The sequence below is a fragment of the Bombina bombina genome, chromosome 6 (assembly GCF_027579735.1).
Source record: "Bombina bombina isolate aBomBom1 chromosome 6, aBomBom1.pri, whole genome shotgun sequence".
Lineage (NCBI taxonomy): Eukaryota > Metazoa > Chordata > Amphibia > Anura > Bombinatoridae > Bombina > Bombina bombina.
The window spans coordinates 478,360,740-478,383,434 of record NC_069504.1 but is presented as its reverse complement, the minus strand read 5'-3'; the positions used below and the strand labels follow the sequence as shown (position 1 = coordinate 478,383,434).

General features: G+C 43.5%; 1 protein-coding gene across 7 annotated transcripts in view; it reads right to left on the bottom strand.

Annotated features, from left to right (window-relative positions):
* The window catches only part of HERC1 (HECT and RLD domain containing E3 ubiquitin protein ligase family member 1), a 683,410-nt gene that overhangs the window by 268,906 nt on the left and 391,809 nt on the right, over positions 1 to 22,695 (bottom strand). For all 7 annotated transcript variants that reach the window (XM_053717285.1, XM_053717288.1, XM_053717289.1 and 4 more), the window contains exons 37-38: positions 20,794 to 20,877; positions 9,416 to 9,927 (exon numbers count right to left, since the gene is read on the bottom strand). In XM_053717285.1, coding sequence (XP_053573260.1) covers positions 9,416 to 9,927; positions 20,794 to 20,877 — 596 coding nt within the window. The remainder of the gene's footprint in view (positions 1 to 9,415; positions 9,928 to 20,793; positions 20,878 to 22,695) is intronic.

Sequence of the window (22,695 nt, the reverse complement as noted above, 5' to 3'; positions counted from 1 at the left end):
CTAGAATGAGTCTGCGTTTATCCTCATTCAAACTCCCTGTGGGGGTGGTATCTGCTGATTCTAGTGGATCAGTCATTCTGTTCATATATGGTAAAGGAATGTCCTGTAGGGTGCTGATAATTAGAGCAAGCAAGACAGTTGAAGCAAATAAAGAAAGGATATCAGACCCTATAGTAACTAAAGTCTCCTGTTGGGAATGTGTAAGGTAAGGCTTCTCGTGTGGAAGGTATTACCAGTCTCAAGGATCAGGCAGTCTCTAAGATTACTGAAGTCACCCAAAGTATCTTTGCTTAGTCGATGCCTTATATACAATATGGTTTATCTGTCCCCTATATATATGATTGTTAGCCAGCAAACATGAGAGTTATTACTCCGTGGTGCAATGTGTGCACTGAAAATGCTGACTAGGCGTGCTGTACAAGAGAGCTGGGGCAGTGTTTGTGAATATAAGGCTATCACTAGTTGCGGACTAAGCGGGTGTGCTATTGCTGTATTTACAATTTTTCTTACCGGTCCTGGTCTGGGCTGTCTTCCGAGCTGGAGGGGTACCCAAGTATGGTAAGTCCCAGTCAGTGTGGAGCTCTTCGTTACCAGCGGGCTCGGGATGGCCTATCCGGCTAGCCGTATGCGTGCGGTATGGGTGGTCAGGCGGCGCACTCGATGACGTCACTCGTTAGCGTGCCTCACGCCAATGTCCCCTTCTGTTGATGCTGGAGCTCCGCTGGGTGGAGCCGGCCGTTTGGATGTACGCCCCCAAGTCGGCAGCCCTCCAGGGGGCAAATGGGGGGAATCGCCTGGTTGACAAAAAACGTACCCCTCCAGCACCGCCGTGAGTAAGGCGGAAGCGATCAGGATGGTGTTCCCAATTGGAGGTCCTCTCTCTCGGGTAAGTCTGGTAGACGAGCAGTCGCTCATAGGCTGTGAAATTGCAATAGTCTCTTGGCAGTAAGATCCGTTAGTTGCGAGTACAGTGGCTTTAGAACAGGAGATATAAAGTAAAGATGATTTGAGTCACAGTCCTCAGGGCAAGCTCTGCCGTATGTAGTATTGGAAGAAAGAAAAACGAGGAACTGCAGGCTCTGTTTTCCAAAGTGGTTAGTTTAATGAACAGTTTAGTGCGATACACAGTCACAGTGTGCAGGGCTGGATCTGACGCGTTTCCCGCATGCTCACATGCGCTTCATCAGAGATCTAGTGGTGTTCACCTGCTATCAGGTTAAGTACTGGTGTGGGCCAATAGTGTGTAAGCACAGCCTAATTAGTATTGTGTGAATGAAACATAGTGTGCAGGTGTTTAGTGCAAACGAAAGAAAATCTTAAATGTGAAATTCTCATAGAGATAGTGTGTGGAACAGTGATGTTAGTGGGCTGTGCTTGTAATCAAAAAGTAATAACGTGGTTGTGTGTTTATTGTTAAGAATTAGTGGCGTATTACTAGGAAAAAACTAATGTTTAACTTTTTAGTAGTTATGCTATACTTAGAAATGTAAGCACAACAAATTCAGCAATCACCTTGGTGATAAACAGAATTTTTCTCTAGAGATGTAGAAAAGAAAAACTATTATCAAAAGCTCACATTATATATAGAATACTTGTATTAAAGCACTAGAGATAAGAATAAAGATGTAGGTAAGAATAAAGATGCAGATAGAAAAAGGGTAAGAATAGCTACTCTATTGTTTGGGTACTACAGGGCTTATCTTGCTAATGCCTGATATTACACACTGTCCTATGCAAGGCAATTGTTGGTGTGTGATATATAGGCTTACACTAAAAGTTAATTTGTTTTTTTTCTTCCTTAATTTGCTTGTTTATTTATTTATTTATTTGCCACCCATATGTACTGATTATTAATTACTATCTAATTGAGAGTTTAACATGGTTAGCTATTTTATTAAACAAGAAAGATGATAGTATAGTGCTGCAAGAGGTGTGAAAACAGAATTTATGTTTACCTGATAAATTACTTTCTCCAACGGTGTGTCCGGTCCACGGCGTCATCCTTACTTGTGGGATATTCTCTTCCCCAACAGGAAATGGCAAAGAGCCCAGCAAAGCTGGTCACATGATCCCTCCTAGGCTCCGCCTACCCCAGTCATTCGACCGACGTTAAGGAGGAATATTTGCATAGGAGAAACCATATGATACCGTGGTGACTGTAGTTAAAGAAAATAAATTATCAGACCTGATTAAAAAACCAGGGCGGGCCGTGGACCGGACACACCGTTGGAGAAAGTAATTTATCAGGTAAACATAAATTCTGTTTTCTCCAACATAGGTGTGTCCGGTCCACGGCGTCATCCTTACTTGTGGGAACCAATACCAAAGCTTTAGGACACGGATGAAGGGAGGGAGCAAATCAGGTCACCTAAATGGAAGGCACCACGGCTTGCAAAACCTTTCTCCCAAAAAATAGCCTCAGAAGAAGCAAAAGTATCAAACTTGTAAAATTTGGTAAAAGTGTGCAGTGAAGACCAAGTCGCTGCCCTACATATCTGATCAACAGAAGCCTCGTTCTTGAAGGCCCATGTGGAAGCCACAGCCCTAGTGGAATGAGCTGTGATTCTTTCAGGAGGCTGCCGTCCGGCAGTCTCGTAAGCCAATGTGATGATGCTTTTAATCCAAAAAGAGAGAGAGGTAGAAGTTGCTTTTTTACCTCTCCTGTTACCAGAATAAACAACAAACAAGGAAGATGTTTGTCTAAAATCCTTTGTAGCATCTAAATAGAATTTTAGAGCGCGAACAACATCCAAATTGTGCAACAAACGTTCCTTCTTCGAAACTGGTTTCGGACACAAAGAAGGCACGACTATCTCCTGGTTAATGTTTTTGTTAGAAACAACCTTTGGAAGAAAACCAGGTTTAGTACGTAAAACCACCTTATCTGCATGGAACACCAGATAAGGAGGAGAACACTGCAGAGCAGATAATTCTGAAACTCTTCTAGCAGAAGAAATTGCAGCCAAAAACAAAACTTTCCAAGATAATAACTTAATATCAACGGAATGCAAGGGTTCAAACGGAACCCCCTGAAGAACTGAAAGAACTAAGTTGAGACTCCAAGGAGGAGTCAAAGGTTTGTAAACAGGCTTGATTCTAACCAGAGCCTGAACAAAGGCTTGAACATCTGTCACAGCTGCCAGCTTTTTTTGTGAAGTAACACAGACAAGGCAGAAATCTGTCCCTTCAAGGAACTTGCAGATAATCCTTTCTCCAATCCTTCTTGAAGAAAGGATAGAATCCTAGGAATCTTTACCTTGTCCCAAGGGAATCCTTTAGATTCACACCAAACAGATATATTTTTTCCATATTTTGTGGAAAATTTTTCTAGTTACAGGCTTTCTGGCCTGAACAAGAGTATCAATAACAGAATCTGAGAACCCTTCTCTTTGATAAGATCAAGCGTTCAATCTCCAAGCAGTCAGCTGGAGTAGGACCAGATTCGGATGTTCGAACGGACCTTGAACAAGAAGGTCTCGTCTCAAAGGTAGCTTCCATGGTGGAGCCGATGACATATTCACCAGATCTGCCTACCAAGTCCTGCGTGGCCACGCAGGAGCTATCAAGATCACCAACGCCCTCTCCTGATTGATCCTGGCTACCAGCCTGGGGATGAGAGGAAACGGCGGGAATACATAAGCTAGGTTGAAGGGCCAAGGTGCTACTAGTGCATCTACTAGAGTCGCCTTGGGATCCCTGGATCTGGACCCGTAGCAAGGAACCTTGAAGTTCTGACAAGAGGCCATCAGATCCATGTCTGGAATGCCCCACAGTTGAGTGATTTGGGCAAAGATTTCCGGATGGAGTTCCCACTCCCCCGGATGCAATGTCTGACGACTCAGAAAATCCGCTTCCCAATTTTCCACTCCTGGGATGTGGATTGCAGACAGGTGGCAGGAGCGAGTCTCCGCCCATTGAATGATTTTGGTCACTTCTTCCATCGCCAGGGAACTCCTTGTTCCCCCCTGATGGTTGATGTACGCAACAGTCGTCATGTTGTCTGATTGAAACCGTATGAACATGGCCCTCGCTAGCTGAGGCCAAGCCTTGAGAGCATTGAATATCGCTCTCAGTTCCAGAATATTTATCGGTAGAAGAGATTCTTTCCGAGACCAAAGACCCTGAGCTTTCAGGGATCCCCAGACCGCGCCCCAGCCCATCAGACTGGCGTCAGTCGTGACAATGACCCACTCTGGTCTGCGGGAGGTCACCCCTTGTGACAGGTTGTCCAGGGACAGCCACCAACGGAGTGAGTCTCTGGTCCTCTGATTTACTTGTATCTTCGGAGACAAGTCTGTATAGTCCCCATTCCACTGACTGAGCATACACAGTTGTAATGATCTTAGATGAATGCGCGCAAAAGGAACTATGTCCATTGCCGCTACCATCAAACCTATCACTTCCATGCACTGCGCTATGGAAGGAAGAGGAACGGAATGAAGTATCCGACAAGAGTTTAGAAGTTTTGTTTTTCTGGTCTCTGTCAGAAAAATCCTCATTTCTAAGGAGTCTATTATTGTTCCCAAGAAGGGAACTCTTGTCGACGGAGATAGAGAACTCTTTTCCACGTTCACTTTCCATCCGTGAGATCTGAGAAAGGCCAGGACTATGTCCGTGTGAGCCTTTGCTTGAGGAAGGGACGACGCTTGAATCAGAATGTCGTCCAAGTAAGGTACTACAGCAATGCCCCTTGGTCTTAGCACCGCCAGAAGGGACCCTAGTACCTTTGTGAAAATCCTTGGAGCAGTGGCTAATCTGAAAGGAAGCGCCACGAACTGGTAATGCTTGTCCAGGAATGCGAACCTTAGGAACCGATGATGTTCCTTGTGGACAGGAATATGTAGATACGCATCCTTTAAATCCACCGTGGTCAAGAATTGACCTTCCTGGATGGAAGGATTGTTCGAATGGTTTCCATTTTGGACGATGGAACCTTGAGAAACTTGTTTAGGATCTTGAGATCTAAGATTGATCTGAACGTTCCCTCTTTTTTGGGAACTACGAACAGATTGGAGTAGAACCCCATCCCTCGTTCCTTTAATGGAACAGGATGAATCACTTCCAGAAGATAACCTTGGGAGACTATTTCTAGCGCCCAAGGATCCAGAACATCTCTTGCCCAAGCCTGAGTGAAGAGAGAGAGTCTGCCCCCCACCAAATCCGGTCCCGGATCGGGGGCCCGCATCTCATGCTGTCTTGGGAGCAGTGGCAGGTTTCTTGGCCTGCTTTCCTTTGTTCCAGCCTTGCATTGGTCTCCAGGCTGGATTGGCTTGAGAAGTATTACCCTCCTGCTTAGAGGACGTAGCACTTGGGGCTGGTCCGTTTCTGTGAAAGGGACGAAAATTAGGTTTATTTTTGGCCTTGAAAGACCTATTCTGAGGAAGGGCGTGGCCCTTGCCCCCAGTGATATCAGAGATAATCTCTTTCAAGTCAGGGCCAAACAGTGTTTTCCCCTTGAAAGGAATGTCAAACAATTTGTTCTTGGAAGACGCATCCGCTGACCAAGATTTTAACCAAAGCGCTCTGCGCGCCACAATAGCAAACCCAGAATTTTTCGCCGCTAACCTAGCCAATTGCAAGGTGGCGTCTAGGGTGAAAGAATTAGCCAATTTAAGAGCACGAATTCTGTCCATAATCTCCTCATAAGAAGAAGAATTACTAATAATCGCCTTTTCTAGCTCATCGAACCAGAAACACGCGGCTGTAGTGACAGGGACAATGCATGCCATTGGTTGTAGAAGGTAACCTTGCTGAACAAACATCTTTTTTAGCAAACCTTCTAATTTTTTATCCATAGGATCTTGGAAAGCACAACTATCTTCTATGGGTATAGTGGTGCGCTTGTTTAGAGTAGAAACCGCCCCCTCGACCTTGGGGACTGTCTGCCATAAGTCCTTTCTGGGGTCGACTATAGGAAACAATTTTTTAAATATGGGGGGAGGTACGAAAGGTATACCGGGCCTGTCCCATTCTTTATTAACAATGTACGCCACCCGCTTGAGTATAGGAAAAGCTTCGGGGGGCCCCGGGGCCTCTAGGAACTTGTCCATTTTACATAGTGTTTCTGGAATGACCAGATAATCACAATCATCCAAATTGGATAACACCTCCTTAAGCAGAGCGCGGAGATGTTCCAACTTAAATTTAAAAGTAATCACATCAGGTTCAGCTTGTTGAGAAATTTTCCCTGAATCTGAAATTTCTCCCTCAGACAAAACCTCCCTGGCCCCCTCAGACTGGTGTAGGGGCCCTTCAGAAACAATATCATCAGCGTTCTCATGCTCTTCAGTATTGTCTAAAACAGAGCAGTCGCGCTTTCGCTGATAAGTGGGCATATTGGCTAAAATGTTTTTGATAGAATTATCCATTACAGCCATTAATTGTTGCATAGTAAGGAGTATTGGCGCGCTAGATGTACTAGGGGCCTCCTGTATGGGCAAGACTGGTGTAGACGAAGGAGGGGATGATGCAGTACCATGCTTACTCCCCTCACTTGAGGAATCATCTTGGGCATCATTTTTACTAAATTTTTTATGACATAAATCACATCTATTTAAATGAGAAGGAACCTTGGCTTCCCCACAGTCAGAACACAATCTATCTGGTAGTTCAGACATGTTAAACAGGCATAAACTTGATAACAAAGCACAAAAAACGTTTTAAAATAAAACCGTTACTGTCACTTTAAATTTTAAACTGAACACACTTTATTACTGCAATTGCGAAAAAGTATGAAGGAATTGTTCAAAATTCACCAAAATTTCACCACAGTGTCTTAAAGCCTTAAAAGTATTGCACACCAAATTTGGAAGCTTTAACCCTTAAAATAACGGAACCGGAGCCGTTTTTATATTTAACCCCTTTACAGTCCCTGGAATCTGCTTTGCTGAGACCCAACCAAGCCCAAAGGGGAATACGATACCAAATGATGCCTTCAGAAAGACTTTTCTATGTATCAGAGCTCCACACACATGCAGCTGCATGTCATGCTGTTCTCAAAAACAAGTGCGCCATACCGGCGCGAAAATGAGGCTCTGACTATGATTAGGGAAAGCCCCTATAGAATAAAGTGTCTAAAACAGTGCCTGCCGATATTATATTACAAAAAATACCCAGATTAAATGATTCCTCAAGGCTAAATATGTGTAAATATGATCGATTTAGCCCAGAAAATGCCTACAGTCTTAATAAGCCCTTGTGAAGCCCTTATTTACTGTCTGAATAAAAATGGCTTACCGGATCCCATAGGGAAAATGACAGCTTCCAGCATTACATCGTCTTGTTAGAATGTGTCATACCTCAAGCAGCAAAAGACTGCTCACTGTTCCCCCAACTGAAGTTAATTCCTCTCAACAGTCCTGTGTGGAACAGCCATGGATTTTAGTAACGGTTGCTAAAATCATTTTCCTCATACAAACAGAAATCTTCATCTCTTTTCTGTTTCAGAGTAAATAGTACATACCAGCACTATTTTAAAATAACAAACTCTTGATTGAATAATAAAAACTACAGTTAAACACTAAAAAACTCTAAGCCATCTCCGTGGAGATGTTGCCTGTACAACGGCAAAGAGAATGACTGGGGTAGGCGGAGCCTAGGAGGGATCATGTGACCAGCTTTGCTGGGCTCTTTGCCATTTCCTGTTGGGGAAGAGAATATCCCACAAGTAAGGATGACGCCGTGGACCGGACACACCTATGTTGGAGAAATATGGTGTTCCTGCTATCCTGGGTAGCAAAGTAATTGCCACCAGTTTCAACTGTCCTGTACAATAAGTATCTCATTGGAAGTTGGGTTTGTAATTGATAGCGAAATGGCATGAATAAGTGTGAAGGGATGTGTATTGTGGGTAAAATGTTTTTTGAGGACAACTTTCGTTTGGCATATATGTAGTGAATACTTGTAAATTAACTGTTGGACTCAATCCTGGGTGATCCTATCTATATGGCACCCAGGTGGTTACCCACATATATATTTTTCACACTCTTAATGAGCCTATGAAGATGGTGGCATCCTATAGATCCAATATATATTATTATTTGAAGTTTATATACAAGAGTAGATGCTATGGGGGGAGGGAATCTCAGAAAAGTGCTATGTTGTTTATGAAAAATTTAGTGGGCTGATAATAATAAAATGATAAAATCATTTTGATACTTGATTTGACCTAGAATAAACTTGTATGTCTATAAAAATCTTTTTAAAATAAAACACATTATATTTTTTTTATATAAAACCGATGAACACTCATTGGTTGTTGTTATTTCATTTATATAATGATATGTGCCAAGGGGCAATGGAATTCACCTACAATATTGGATAGGGAGAGAATAAGGATGCTCTATACAGATAGTATAGCTTTAGTAGCAGTAGGCAAAAGACATGTAAATTAATCTATGAATAGATCCAAGTCTTGCCTCATATTCATGCCTTTTGGACTTTTTGTCTGCAAGGTAAAGATCCAAAAGGCTTCTTTCCTCTGCAGTTTACTGATTCTGTCGCCTCCTCTAATGTCCTTTCCTATGTGATCAATACCTAAGAATGAAAATAAATGTTTAATGTGTACTCCATGTGTTCGGAAATGCTTTGCTACAGGTGTTATAGGGACTTCCTCTTCTAGTGATAATAGATGTTGTCTAATGCGGTCCTTAAGGGGACGTGTAGTAAGACCTACATATTGTAGGAAACATATATATATATACACCGATTGTCATTGGCTTACCCATCAGTTTAGTTAGAAACCAGTAGTGCATTGCTGCTCCTTCAACAAATGATACCATGAGAATTAAGAAAATTTGATAATAGAAGTACACTGGAAAGTTGTATGTTTTACCTAAATCATGAAAGAAAATATGTTTGGGTTTCACGTCCCTTTAAACATGTCAGCAGATGTTATGGAATAGTAGTAAATTGTATATCCATCAGAGGAGGCAAAAGACAGGTCCCTGCGACCACTATTGGAAGGTCTGTGACAAAATTTGCCATGAAAAACGCTGAACTCTGAGGGGTAAATAGACCTCAACATAGACTGAAAGCCCCTCTTACTAAAGAATCATATGCCCATCCTTGTTCTTCACCTTCCTCCAGCGAAGGCAAAGAAAAGACTAGTTTCTGGTAAGGTGGGAGGGGTTTTATAGAGCTCTTTGATTTTGGGAATCTTTGCCTCCTCCTAGTGGTCAGGAAAGGTAATTCCCCGGAGTAATGGATTGTGGACTCTCACCACCTGTATAATAGAAAATAATGCAATTCACTTACTAAATAAGAAAAATGCTGTGTTTAAAATTATATTTCAAAAGGTTAAAAAATAAATAATAAAGGATGATAAGTATTACCTTTCAAATAGTCATATTTTGTGTGCTTGAAAGGTAATTCTAATCAGACTGTATGTTCATATAAATGAAACGAATAGCCATACCTGATGGTAATTTCTGCCTCATCCCACTGCACTTTGGCAGAGGTGCTGCCTTCTTTCACCACACCCAATAGCGTAGCATGGCGGCCAGTCTGTCTGTGAACACATCTCCCTCCAACCCTGAGTCCTGTATCCACTCCACCAATGACAGCCAAAACTGGCCAAACCTCTACACAAAGCGTCTTTAGCTGAGCTTCCCCCAAGTCTGCCAAGCCATGCCTTCCATGCTTTCCTCTGTCCTCTTCCTTTTCATCACGGGATTCATGCTCTTCTCGGCTCTGAACAGAGCGGCTCTTTTTCAGTTTACTACATGTCTCACGCAAGCAGCCTTTGATCTTATGTAGCCGTTCCACCATCTTCTTATTAATGCAGGTAGTCCAACGTTCAGTGCGATGAAGGACCCGTAGAAGCTGCACACTGGACTCTGCGAGAACAGTGGCAACTGGGCTGCAGATGGGGTCTCCAGGAAGCAGGTCTCGTGGGGTACCTCTCATTTGCATGTCACAGATCTTCACCTGGGTCATAATTACAATAATAATAATTAAAAAACAAAAACAAGCAAAACATTCTCATGATCATTGACTGTTTGCACTGTATACTCTTGTTGGTAGCTGCTCAGAAAAATAATTGCTTTTGTAACAAAAACATAAATTATGTTTACCAGATAATTTCCTTTCCTTCTGTACAGGCAGAGTCCACAGCTGCATTCATTACTTACCACCAGGAGGAGGCAAAGACACCCCAGCCAAAGGCTTAAATACTCCTCCCACTTCCCTCATCCCCCGTCATACTGCAGAGGAAACAAGGAATAGTAGGAGAAATATCAGGGTGAAAAGGTGCCAGAAGAACAAGTTAAAATTTAGGGCCACCCAACGGAGAACAGGGGCTGGAGCTGTGGACTCTCCATGTACAGAAGGAAAGGAAATTATATGGTAAGCATAATTTATGTTTTCCTTCTTAATACAGGGAGAGTCCCAGCTGCATTCATTACTTGTGGGAAATTATACCCAAGCTACAGAGGACACTGAATGCTAACGGCAGGGCAAAAAAGAAGAGGTGAACCCCATCTGAGGGCACCACAGCCTGCAAAACCCTTTCGCCCGAAGTCTGCTTCAACAGAAGCAAAACACTCAATAAATGTTTGGAAAAAGAATGTAAGACAGACCAAGTAGTCCATCCAACAGAACTGATACATAGAGGCCTCATTTTAGAGGGCCCAGAGACTGTCACTGCTCGAAAAACTGAGCCGTAAACCTCTGAGGAGGATTGCGTTCCGTTGACTCATGTCCCAAACGGAAAATACTCCTCAACTCAAAAATAAGGAAGTCTAAGATGTCTTCTGACCCTTACACTTCCCAGAAAAATAGTAAACAGAGAAAACTGTCTATTCTTAAATAGCCTGAAGATAAAACTTTAAGGCACGATTCCATAAAATGTAGTAAACTTTCCTTCGCAAAGAGGGAACAGGATATAAAAAATGGACCACAAATTCTCAACTGAAGGTGCGATTTGACACAACCTTAGGAGGAATCCAACTAAGTTCATAGAACAGCCTTACTACTGTGGAACACCCGGATAAGGAGGGTCGCATTGCAAGGCCATAAACTCAGAGACTTCTGCACGCAGAAGCAATATTTAGACATAAAGGGCCTTCTAAGATAACAACTTAAAGACAACCCCATGCATAGGAACAAAAGTAGCCCGATGCAAAAAAACAAGATCAAAAACCCCAAAAAGGAGCCTCAGAACTACACACCGGCCTGAACGCAGTCAGAGCCCTAACCAAACTGTACGTCCAGACCTACAACGAGCCTCTGGAACCTAAAAACAGACAGGACCAAACCTGTCCCAACCAGGAACTAGCTAAGAGGCCCTTCTCCTGATTATCCTGGAGGAAGAAAAGAATCCTGGCAGGACTGAATAGTGTGCCAGGACAAACCACTCTCTTCACAGTGGAAGGGGTCCTCCACACCTATGATAGATGACGAGGGAACAGCCTACGCACTTTAAGGAGAGGACCATAAAAAAAGACTAAGCGACATCTCGCAGGCCGCCTGAGAGAAAAAAGATTTGAGGAAGCAAAGACACCTTGTTCTAGCAGTTCCCTGCAACAAGGTAACCCTCATGGAGGCGAAACCACTAAACTGCCCACTACCAAACTCGAGATAATACCCTCAACAATAGGGAGTCTATCGTTTTCAGAAGGAGATCCAAGCCAGCAAAGGTAAGACCGACTAGAATCCCTACACTGGGACAAACCCAGTAGACTAAACCCTCAGAGCAGAAAAGATTGCCTGAAGATGCAAAAAGATAAGAGTTTCCTGGCCCCCTTAGGCATGCCCTCACCAACCTGATGGACTTGTGACTGAAGTCAAAACCACCCCGGTTGATTTAAGAAGGATGTCCCACAGGACAGGGAGATCTTGCCAAGGACACTGAACAGCTATTCTCTCAACCAGTAGTCCAGATAAATCTGCAAAGAGAGTAGAAACAGCTCCATACCTCTGTCTCAGCACACACGGTTGGGATGAGACTTGGCAAAAGGAATGAAGTGAAATATGGACCCCACGACAAGTCATAACCCCCCAACACAGTGCCAGCGATGGACTGGAGGGCACGACCTAAAGAAGCTAACCCCAAGAAAAATCTACCTTGCTAAGAAGGCTAACTTGGCATCCAGGAATCCACCCTGGCGCCTACATCAGAGAAACTCTGGTCTAGATCCATCTCTGAGGATCGAGGGAGAAGTCTCTAAAAGGCTTCTATCAGATGAGACGATTAAACCAGAATCGTCAATACAAGGGAAGCTACCGTTAGATCGATTCTGGCCACTGCCAAAATAAAACCCCAGATCCCAAAAAAAAAAATTAGAATCAGTAGCAAAACTGAAAACCAAAGTACTGGAAAAGCCGGTCCTTAGGAACTGGAAAGTTCCCAAAGGAGGAATGAAAAATATATGATATCTTTCCTCGATATCTTTCCTCGACAGTGATCCTGAACTCCCATACAAAAGGTAGAGTATACCTTATAGTCTCCCTCTGGAACAAGAAGGCCTGATAAGCTTTGCTTAAGTACTATAGGATCCACATAGGATGGGAGTTCTCTCCCTCTATTGGACCACTAAACAACAGTTGTTTGAATAGTATCCCAAACCTCACACTGCGATAGGCACCAGGACAATGACTCCAAAAGAGAACAAAAACCTGCACCCACTTGAAAAAGGCTTCCCTCTCTCTGTCGGAAAGACAGAATCAAGAGAAGGAAAACCTGCCCTGGAAGACTTGATTTGAAGCCTAGCTCTGACCTCTAGGACCCATGGATCCTATACGATCCTGATCAGGCGTCTGAAAAAAAGGCTAAAGTCAGACCCCAACATGATCCAAAGTAGGACCTGACACAGGTCCCTCCTGTCATCTACGTTAGATGGGCCTGCTCTGCCTGGACTTATTCCGGGACTGAGTCAGTTCCCAAACCACCTGAATAGCTCAGGCCATCAAAAAACTGTAAAACCCGCAGAATAGCGGAACCAAATGAACTCTTTCTCTCAAGCAGAAGGAAAGAGTAGACTTAGGAGTCATATCTGTCAAAGCGACTCAAGGTCAAACAGAAAAAGAAAAAATTTCAAGCCCCAGCTTTAGGGGCTAGAAGTCCGCAAATAATCCAGATAAATAATTATAAGCTTTAAAGGTTTCATCTTTTCTCGAAAATATCAAGAGAACCATCACCTCGAATCGAGACAAAGATGCTTCAACAGGAAGTCTCCAGAAATTGCAACAACCTAAGTCGTCAGTACATAAATATCCCATATGACGAAATATCTTCCTAAAAAGAGTTTCCTTAATAATCAAGAGCTCTAAGAATAACTATCCTTAAAACGGAATAGGAAGGATAGGCAAGCGCACAAAAAAAAGTCATAGCCAATTAGGAATGTGCAATGACACAACTCCCCTATAGAGCTCGGAACTGGGATTCCAAAAGCCCCCCAAAAGGAATAGTATCCCATCCTACTCCACCTGTCTTAATCAAGTTCGCTATCTGATTTAGAGATCTGAGATTCGACTGGCAGATCAGTCCTAGGAATCTCTAAAATCGCCAAAACCTCTCTCAGAAGCAAGTGCAGGCATGCCACTCTAAATCTAAAGGCAAAATCCTCCTCTGCCGGAGGAATAGAAGCAGCAGGCTCCGACCCAGGAGGTCCGTCCTCTGAAGCCTCAGAGAGAACCGCATCCCCAGATGACTGATCAGATACAACCGACAATTTACACAATGCTCCCTGGGCAGGAGTGCATGGATTAATTATTTGTTTGCGCGTAGCAGTACGAGGCAAAACCGCTAAGGCCGCAGGCATGGCCATACGGAACTGCGCAGTAAAAGGCCCCCACCAGGCGGAGGATTAGCGGTACCAGGGGAAGCTGCATGAGTAGGATCAGATGACTCCAGGGGACATGCCTCATGGGACGAAGAGTCCTCAGAGGCGGAAGGCTCAGTGGCATCTAGCATCTCAACATTGGTTGATGAAAACACCCTGTTGCGGCATATGGAACATAATTGAGAGGGCTGGACAACCCTGGCCTCCTCACAATATACACAGGTATCGAATTCTGTTGTAGAGGGATACCCCTCTAACAAAATCAGAATCCTCATTAACTAGGTAACCCTATTTAACAGAGAAAAACAACAGGCACCTTATACCCCCAATGGCTGGGGCACTCATCACTTCCTAAGACCCAGACAGTATAGAGAAAACTCGCTTCTCTCCATAGTCACTCGGTCAGGAAATAGAAACCGTGACCACTCCCGGTCACACAGTGCTCCATGCAGGACCGCCCCTGCTAAAAGAAAAAGTGTGCCAAGCTTAAGAAAACTGCGCAGCTCTCAAGTAAAAAAGGCAACCTGTACGTTCCGTATCAGCCTATGAGTCCAAAAACATTTCACACACATAAAGCAGCAGAAATCACATAAACAAATATAATTATACCCCACTGTTCAACAATCCCCCTAAGGAGATATTAACCCTTGATTCCGTAAAGATAAAAGGAGTTCCACTGTGACCCTGTCTTCTAGCGTTAACGTATGTGTAAAAAATGAAACGATCTTACCGGAATCTATGCCGTGGAACAGAAACATGGTCCTTCAAGTGTGACAGACTGTAGCATCGCTTCTGACATGGACTTAAGTGATGAAAAACTTAAATTATGCTTACCTGATCATTTTCTTTTCTTCAGATGAAAAGAGTCCACAGCTGCATTCATTACTTTTGGGAATTTAGAACCTGGCCACCAGGAGGAGGCAAAAACACCCCAGCCAAAGGCTTAAATACTCTTCCAACTTCCGTCATCCCTCATTCATTCTGCCGAGGAACAAGGAACAGTAGAAGAAACATCAGGGTGAAAAGGTGCCAGAAGAACAAAAATAAAAGACGCCCCACAGAAAAAATATGGGCAGGGAGATGTGGACTCTTTCCATCTGAAGAAAAGAAAATTATCAGGTAAGCATAATTTAAGTTTTTCTTCATAAATGGAAAGAGTCCACAGCTGCATTCATTACTTTTGGGAAAACAATACCCAAGCTATAGAGGACAATGAATGCAAAAACGGGAGGGTACAAGAGGCGGCCCATTCTGAGGGCACCTGGCCTGAAAACCCCTACCCAACAAAGTCCTGCTTCGTCCGAAGACGAGAACAAGAGACCCTAGGAACTAGACTCGACTGAGTCAACAGCCTCCAAGAGACACCATCCCCAGCAGTCGGTCTCCAAACAACATATCCCTTACTAAAGAAAGGGAACAAAGTACCGTATTCTTCCAGAAAGAAGAAAAGGCACAGAGCAAACATGATTGTACTTGTAAAGCGCGGCTAATCCCCCTTAAGGGACTCAAGGCGCTGCTCATTTTATCAACCTCGAAAGGAGGAAAGGCTGAGTAGACCTCGCCGGGGATTGAACTTGCAACCCTCGGTTTGCTACAGTGCAGAGTAGCCACAGTGCTACTCTGCTGAGCTAGCTTCCCACTAGCTTAAGGAACTCCAGAAAAAAACCCTAAAAAGGGCATAACGAGTTCTAAATAAAAACACAGAGCAAAAACCTGAGAAACCGGGTCAGGCTAACAGAGAACCAACCAATCTCAGAAACAAGGGGAGGCAAGCCCAGACCCCAGAAATACAGAAACCACGGGATAAGGCTGGGAGTCTGAAACAGAGACAGGATCTTCACCTAACACAGTGCAACAGTACTCTAGAAAGCAACTGAAGACGAAAGTCCCCAAGTCACAAAAAGGTATCTCAGAATACCGAAATATTCAGAACAAAACCTTATGCTGCAAGCTTAGATATGTCCGACGACCAAACAACTGAAGCAAAAACACTGTACACTGCAGTCATCTAAAATGACTCTGAAACTTAAATACTTGCAGGGCAAGTAGAAAGCAGCTGAAGATAGGATCCTTCAGATTGCTAAGTATCCACTAACCAACGGATAACGTAGTAGGCTAAGAGCCAGCAGTCCTTCCCACAAATCTTTAACATGGAGAAAGGAGAAACCTTTTAAAAAAAAGGCTTACTGTACCTTGAATGCTCTGAGGACGAAATAGCAGAGCAACAGATCTCAGATCCTGCTCCAACACCAGACCAGCCCAAGCGACAGATATGTCTGATAGACAGGGGGACAGAAGACCCCAACCACAAGCCCCCAGGGAATGGAAGAAAAAAGGGGGGATTCGCCCACCCCAACAGAGCTTGGGTGCCAACCTAATCCGCTCCTCCAAAATAAGGCATTTCCAAGGAGAACCCCCTAGGACCTGGAACAGAGAAAAGTGCAATAGATCCGTAGGAAGACCTGTCACAACTCTCTCAGACAGTCTCTACGTAGAGAGACCAATTTCCAACAGGTGGAACAGAGCCCACAGAGCAGCAGATGCTGCCCCTTACAGAAATAAGCCACCTGATCCAACCTCCTACACACAGGGCAGGACAAGGAACCTCCAGAGAGAGGAAACCCCAACTCATAAGGAAGATAAACTATCCCCTCCAAGGATAGGGCACAGATGAGAACAGCATACATGTCCACAGACATGAAGCCATAGTATGATCAAAACACGGACCGAATGAAAAATCATCCAGACACCACTGTTGACCCAACAGAGAAAAAAAACTCCCCATAGAGGAGCACACTCCTTCCGAAGGACAAGTCAGTCCTTAAAGTTTATAACCAGTCCCCGAAGGTGGAAGTGAACTCTGGCCTACCTGCTTGCAAGCCCAATGAGCTAGCCCCTATGTCGCAATATAGGGTCCCTGAAAAAAAAAACTGGGTCGTCCCGAACCAGTCCAGCGGATCATAAGTCTCCAGATATCCAAGACAAGAACTCCTGACCCGGGACCCAGAATCATCCTAGAACGAATGACACCCTCAGGGAACACAAGATACCCCCCGTCTGAAGCAATCAGACCTCATAGGGGATGAGAACCGGGAAACCCGGAGAATGTATACAGGACTCACTTGTAATTCCCAGCCCAAAGGGACGAGAACACCCTTAGCCGGAGGTCAACACCCCCCCAGCAAGGTACTAGGTCGCGAAAAAGTCACGCAATTTCACTAGAGCCCAAAGGCCCCAAGGGCAGCACTAAAAGAAATGAAAACGAGAACAGAGTCACCCGAAAGAGAGTAGAAGAAAGGCTAGCCTCCATAATCCTTTCAGATTAATGTTGCAGAGGACCACACCCAAGGGAGAAGAATGCAAAAGCATGCCGAACTCAGGCAGAAAAACATCCCCTAAGCAAAAAAGCTTAGAAAAAGAGACAACACCTTCTATCGTCCGTGATATGGAGACGACTAACTCCTGAAGGAAGACAGAGCCTCACGGCCTTCACTTCCTAATTAAGCGGCCAAAGCCACCACAAAAAACGGACGAAGTCCAGAAAGTCTCGACCCAAAGGAAGAGAACCTCTAAAAGGAATAAGTCCTAAAAGGACACTTCCAAAGAGACCATGAAAGGCAAAACCGTAAGAACGGCGGTATGAAGGACCTAAATCCTCTAAGCCTTAAACCCACAACGGGAAGGAACACTCTAGTTCCCCAAAAATTCGGAAACGACTGAGCATGTCGCTGCGGATCTCAACGGAGTCCCTGCCCACTAGCTTGAAAGGACTGAACCAATCCCACATGCCCCTAAGCAACCACGGACCCTCAAGTCCTCTCAGGATGCTAGTTGAAGCTTGTAAAACAAGACAATCACACAATCATATTGTGATCACTGGGCACCCTCACCGGACCAACCGGACATAAAAAGGTGCCACGTGTCTGAACTAGGCCTCAAAGACAGAAGGATTTGCACCTAGTCAGGACCAGCCTGAAACCAAGGACCCCAGCACTGTCAAGGCCACATAGAGTCTCCCTGATGATGGAGGGATAACGAACAGTCAGACAGACTTTTGTAAGCAGAGCAAACAAAATCGCGAGTATCAATTCCAGAGAGGAAAGTTCCCTGAAGGAAACATCACACCACAACATGAGCTTTAAACAAAATAAAAATCATCCTCACGGATGAAAATAAAGATAAGGTAACCCGTAGGTTATCGCCCAGGAAGAACGGACAGACCCACAGGACCAGCCCAACAGGGGTCCGAGACTTCCAAGCTCAGAACTGGAAAAGGATACACAAATAAAGACTATAAGAAGATTACTTCATTCCCTTATGTCTATGTATGCAAGCCAGTCGAAGAGTAAGACTGAGAATCCCCAGACCCATTAAGAGTGGGATCCTCCAGCAACACCAAAAGCATGCCTTAGTAGGACACGAAGGCGCGCCAGTCTATAACGAAAGGCTCAATATACCTCCGCCGGGACAAAAGGAAACACCGGCCCCGAAGGTTGACCCCGAGGCCTCATGCCTGACGACCCCGTTAACGAAACATGGACAATATCGTAAGCACACTCCCGGGATGTGCAGATGCGCCAGTGCCAAACATATGGCCATGTGGAACCATGTCGTAACAGGCCACACTCCCTAGAAAGGATAAGTAGCATTGGGGTTACCTGCATGCGTAGTAAGAGTTGATGGTAGGTAACTCGTCTCGTGAGAAATAGAATCCCCAGAGACGGATGGCTCAGTGGGCACCGGATTCCGCGATCCCGAGGAACAGAGCACTCTAAAACGGCATTCGGAACATAACAGATGGGCATGTATCACCCGGGCCAATTCATATTCTTCGCATGAATTAGAGTCTGAATCAGAGACATCCGTCTCCAAGAATCCTCCATAACGAGGACACTGCCGCCACCAGAGAAACAGACACCAGCGGACCAGGATTTCTCCGTTGCCACGCGGTCAGGAACACTGAAATGGGGTCACAAGGTAAACCGTGCAGAGCATGCAAAAGCGGGCCCAACCGAAAAGGCTGCGTCACTAGACATAGGCCGTTATGTTCCAAAAAAGCCATGAGGCGACGCAACACTACATAGTAGCAGACAGAATCACATAACAAACATGATTATAACACCCCCTGTTCAATAATCCCCCTCAGGCGATATTAACCCTTGATTCCTAGATAAGAAAAAGGAGCCTCACTGAGACCCTATGTTAAAGTAATCCCCGAAAGGTTGTAGCTCCTCTCGGATAAACAGTTGAAATTACAATACATCCATGATGAAAGTAAAATGAAACAAACTTACCGGCATCTACGCCGTGGAACAGGAACACGGCCCTTCAAGTGTGACAGATAGTAGCACCGCCTCTGCCATGGACTTGAGAAAAAAAAGCAGGCAGCAAAACTCGTCAACGCTGAATGCTTTTGGAGCTCTTAATATGAGTCGAATGGTTTCTCATCTCCGGACTCTAACTTTCACCCATGCTCCCACTGAGAGGCTGACAGGACTACTCAAAACTCCAGTCCCATGCCGAAGAGTACTACCCTCCATAAGAGACTATCGAAAACATCTGACACTACTCTTCCAAACTCCTGGGACGAAAGGCAAATAATGACTGGGGGATGAGAGAAGTGGGAAGAGTATTTAAGCCTTTGGCTGGGGTGTCTTTGCCTCCTTCTGGTGGCCAGGTTCTGAATTCCCAAAAGTAATGAATGTAGCTGTGGACTCTTTCCATTTATAAAGAAAAGCAGGCAGCAAAACTTGTCAACGCTGATTGCTTAGGAGCTGTTAACATGAGTCAAGATAAGTTTGCAGAAAGACTCTCCCTGCATCTCAAGACTAACTTTCATCAATGCTCTCACTGAGAGGCTGACAAGACTACTCAAAACTCCAGCCCCATATCGAAGGGTAGATATCCTTCCTGAGGAACTACTCCGAAATCTTCTGACACTTCTCTGCCAACCTCCTGTGACGAAAGGCAAAGAATGGTTGGGGTGTCTTTGCCTCCTCCTGGTGGCCAGGTTCTGTATTTCCAACAAGTAATGAATGCAGCTGTGGACTCTCCCTGTATTAAGAAGGACATGTGGGTAATATTCAGAATTCAAATTTTTGAATGTATGATATAGAAAGAAAAAAACTAAATATTTGTTGTCCAGAGACTGAAAAAGCATTTGATATTGTTGACAACACTTGCATATTAAAAAAAATATTATTGTTAAAAGGTTGCTATAAATGCTTCCAGTGACACTGTGGTAGACAACCAGCAAAGCAGTGATTAAGGCATAAAGACAAAATCAGGAGAGTCGAGCCTCAACCGTTAAAGGGACATGGAACCCAAATGTTTTCTTTCGTGATTCAGACAGAGAATGCAATTTTAAAAATGGTTCCAATTTACTTTTATGATCAAATTTGCTTAAATTCTCATGTTATCTCTTTTTTTAAAAAAAAAGGAATATTGAGGTAGGTAGTGTGCACGTCTGGAGCACTACATTACAGGAAATAGTACTGCCATCTATTGCTCTATTGATGCTATATAAAGCTGCAGACACATGCACACTCCTCAACTTACATTCCTGCTATTCAACAAAGGTTAACAATAAAAAAGGAAGAAAATTTGATAATAGAAGTACATTGGAAAGTTGTATAAAATTGTATGTTGTATCTGAAACATGAAAGACAAATTTTGGGTTTTTATGTCCCTTTAAGTTTCACAAGCAGCCACATCCTAGTCAAAATTCAAATGCACATTAGAGCTTTTCAGTTTTAAATAGAAACACTTGTTTAGCTAAAACGGTTTTGGCCTCATCGTGTGCCTTGTGAGCAGGGTTTGTATTCCTCATGCACAATAAACTTTGTGCACTGCAAAACAGAAATGCACTAAATCTTGTCTGGTTCACTTCTGCTCAGTCAGGTATATTCTTCAGTTCTGACCAGTGTGTAGGCATCAAACACTGGAGCTAAACATTCTTGGAAAGGATGGGCTATAAATATTTGCAAATGTTTGCAATTAATTAAAAAATTACCTTTTCTCCAGGATTGCTACTGTAGAACATCACACATGGGTACAACTCTGCTGCATCTACATCTTCAAAAGCCAACTTAGGCTCCTGTGAAAAAGAATCACAGATTAAGTTTAAGCTTTGCTTTTCACGATTAAAAGGAAAGTAAACTGAAGGATTAGCAATGACATGTATTTTATACTGATTAACCACTCTTTTGTGCCCTTTAAAACTGATTAATAAGAAAATCGGTTTATTTGCACATTAAATCGCTATTTGTATGATCTGAGTGACAGCACATTAAACACAAGACGACTCTTTGCCTAGTCAGGTGTATGCTGCGTAGCCAGCACAAGAAGTAGCCACCCACAGGGGATGACACAAAGCCCACACATTTTTGCAAACCTATTCTCCATAGAATTGTCATCAGTTTTACTGTAAGAGGCATCCACTCTTATTGAAAATCCTGTTGGGTGCATTACCAATAATGATATGGAGTACATGTAAGAAAAATGTGATGACTAAAAGAGCCTCCCCAGTGAAACTATTTCCATCCAATGCAAGAGATGGTAATAGAGGGTCAGAAAACATTTCTCCCCTAACTGTTAGAGAGGAGCATTTGGAAGGTTCTCTAAGGTCAGCCAGTACAACATAGAAAGGGGAGATAAACCATAAATGTTTCATGTCAATGTTATGTTAAACAGAATTCACTGACATCTAGATCTTAGAAGGTAGGATATGTGGGTAAATAGCTTCTGTGCAGAAGAAAAAAAGCTATGAGATTATGCAGGACTTTAAGAGCCATGGAATATTTGGGGCAGACAAATCTTGTAGTGTGGCTATACTCATGGTTTGCATCCCTGAGAGAAGTAATGGGGTGACCAATAAAGGGAGTTTCTGACGTATGCAAAGATTAAAGGAAACTAAAAAGGTGTTATTCAGTGGGATAGTGAACAGGTTGGAAATTCTGATCTACCTAGCATTTATAGGAATAACCTTTGTTTTGATTGTGACTTGTGAGGACCCAAATAGCAGTTAGAATTGTCCTGTTCCATGGTGGCAAGGGAAAAATAGAAATGAGGGGAAAAGTGTGTGATAATGATAAAAGTAACATTCACTGTTGCTAATCACAAACAGATGATATCTGAATTATCTCCTGGCCCAGAGCTGTTTTTGCTTTGCACATTGACCAATCCAAGTTGATGAGACAACAATACATAAGGAATTAGCTGCAGTGTTTAACTGAAGAACGCTGGTGTGGAAATATATATATATATATATATATATATATATATATATATATATATTCTTAGCTAATAAATTCCTTTCTTTCTTGGTGATGAAAGTCCATAATTCCTTACTTGTAGGAATTCACAAAGGCACCCTACACCAGAGTTTTAAGTAACCCTCCTACGTCCTTTTCCCTCCCAGTAGTACGTATAGCCAAGGATAGGAGGAAGTAGTAAGAAAGATAGTAGGGTAAAGAGGTGCAAACTAGAACTGCCTCAAACTATTAAAAATGGGCGGGTTTGTGGACTCTCACCACCAAGAAAGAAAGGAATTTATCGGGTAAGAATAAATTATGTTTTAATTCTCAAGGTGGTGAGAGTCCACAATTCCTTACTTGTGGGAACCAATACCTAAGCTATGGGGTCCACAAAGGAAAACCGGTGGGAAAAATATGAAAAGGCAGGCACCTATTTACCAGGAACTACAACCTGAAGGACCTTCCTTCCAAAAATTGCCTCCGCAGAGGCCAACACATCAAACTTATAAAAGGAGAAGGAGTAAACTTAACCCCAGGTTTGTCTCATTCCTTATGGACAGAGACCGTAAAAATCTCAGCTGACTTAGATTTGGGTTTTAAAATAATGTTCAATTGCTTCAAAGACTTATCCTTCACTGGCTTAGGAACCTGTAATTCTT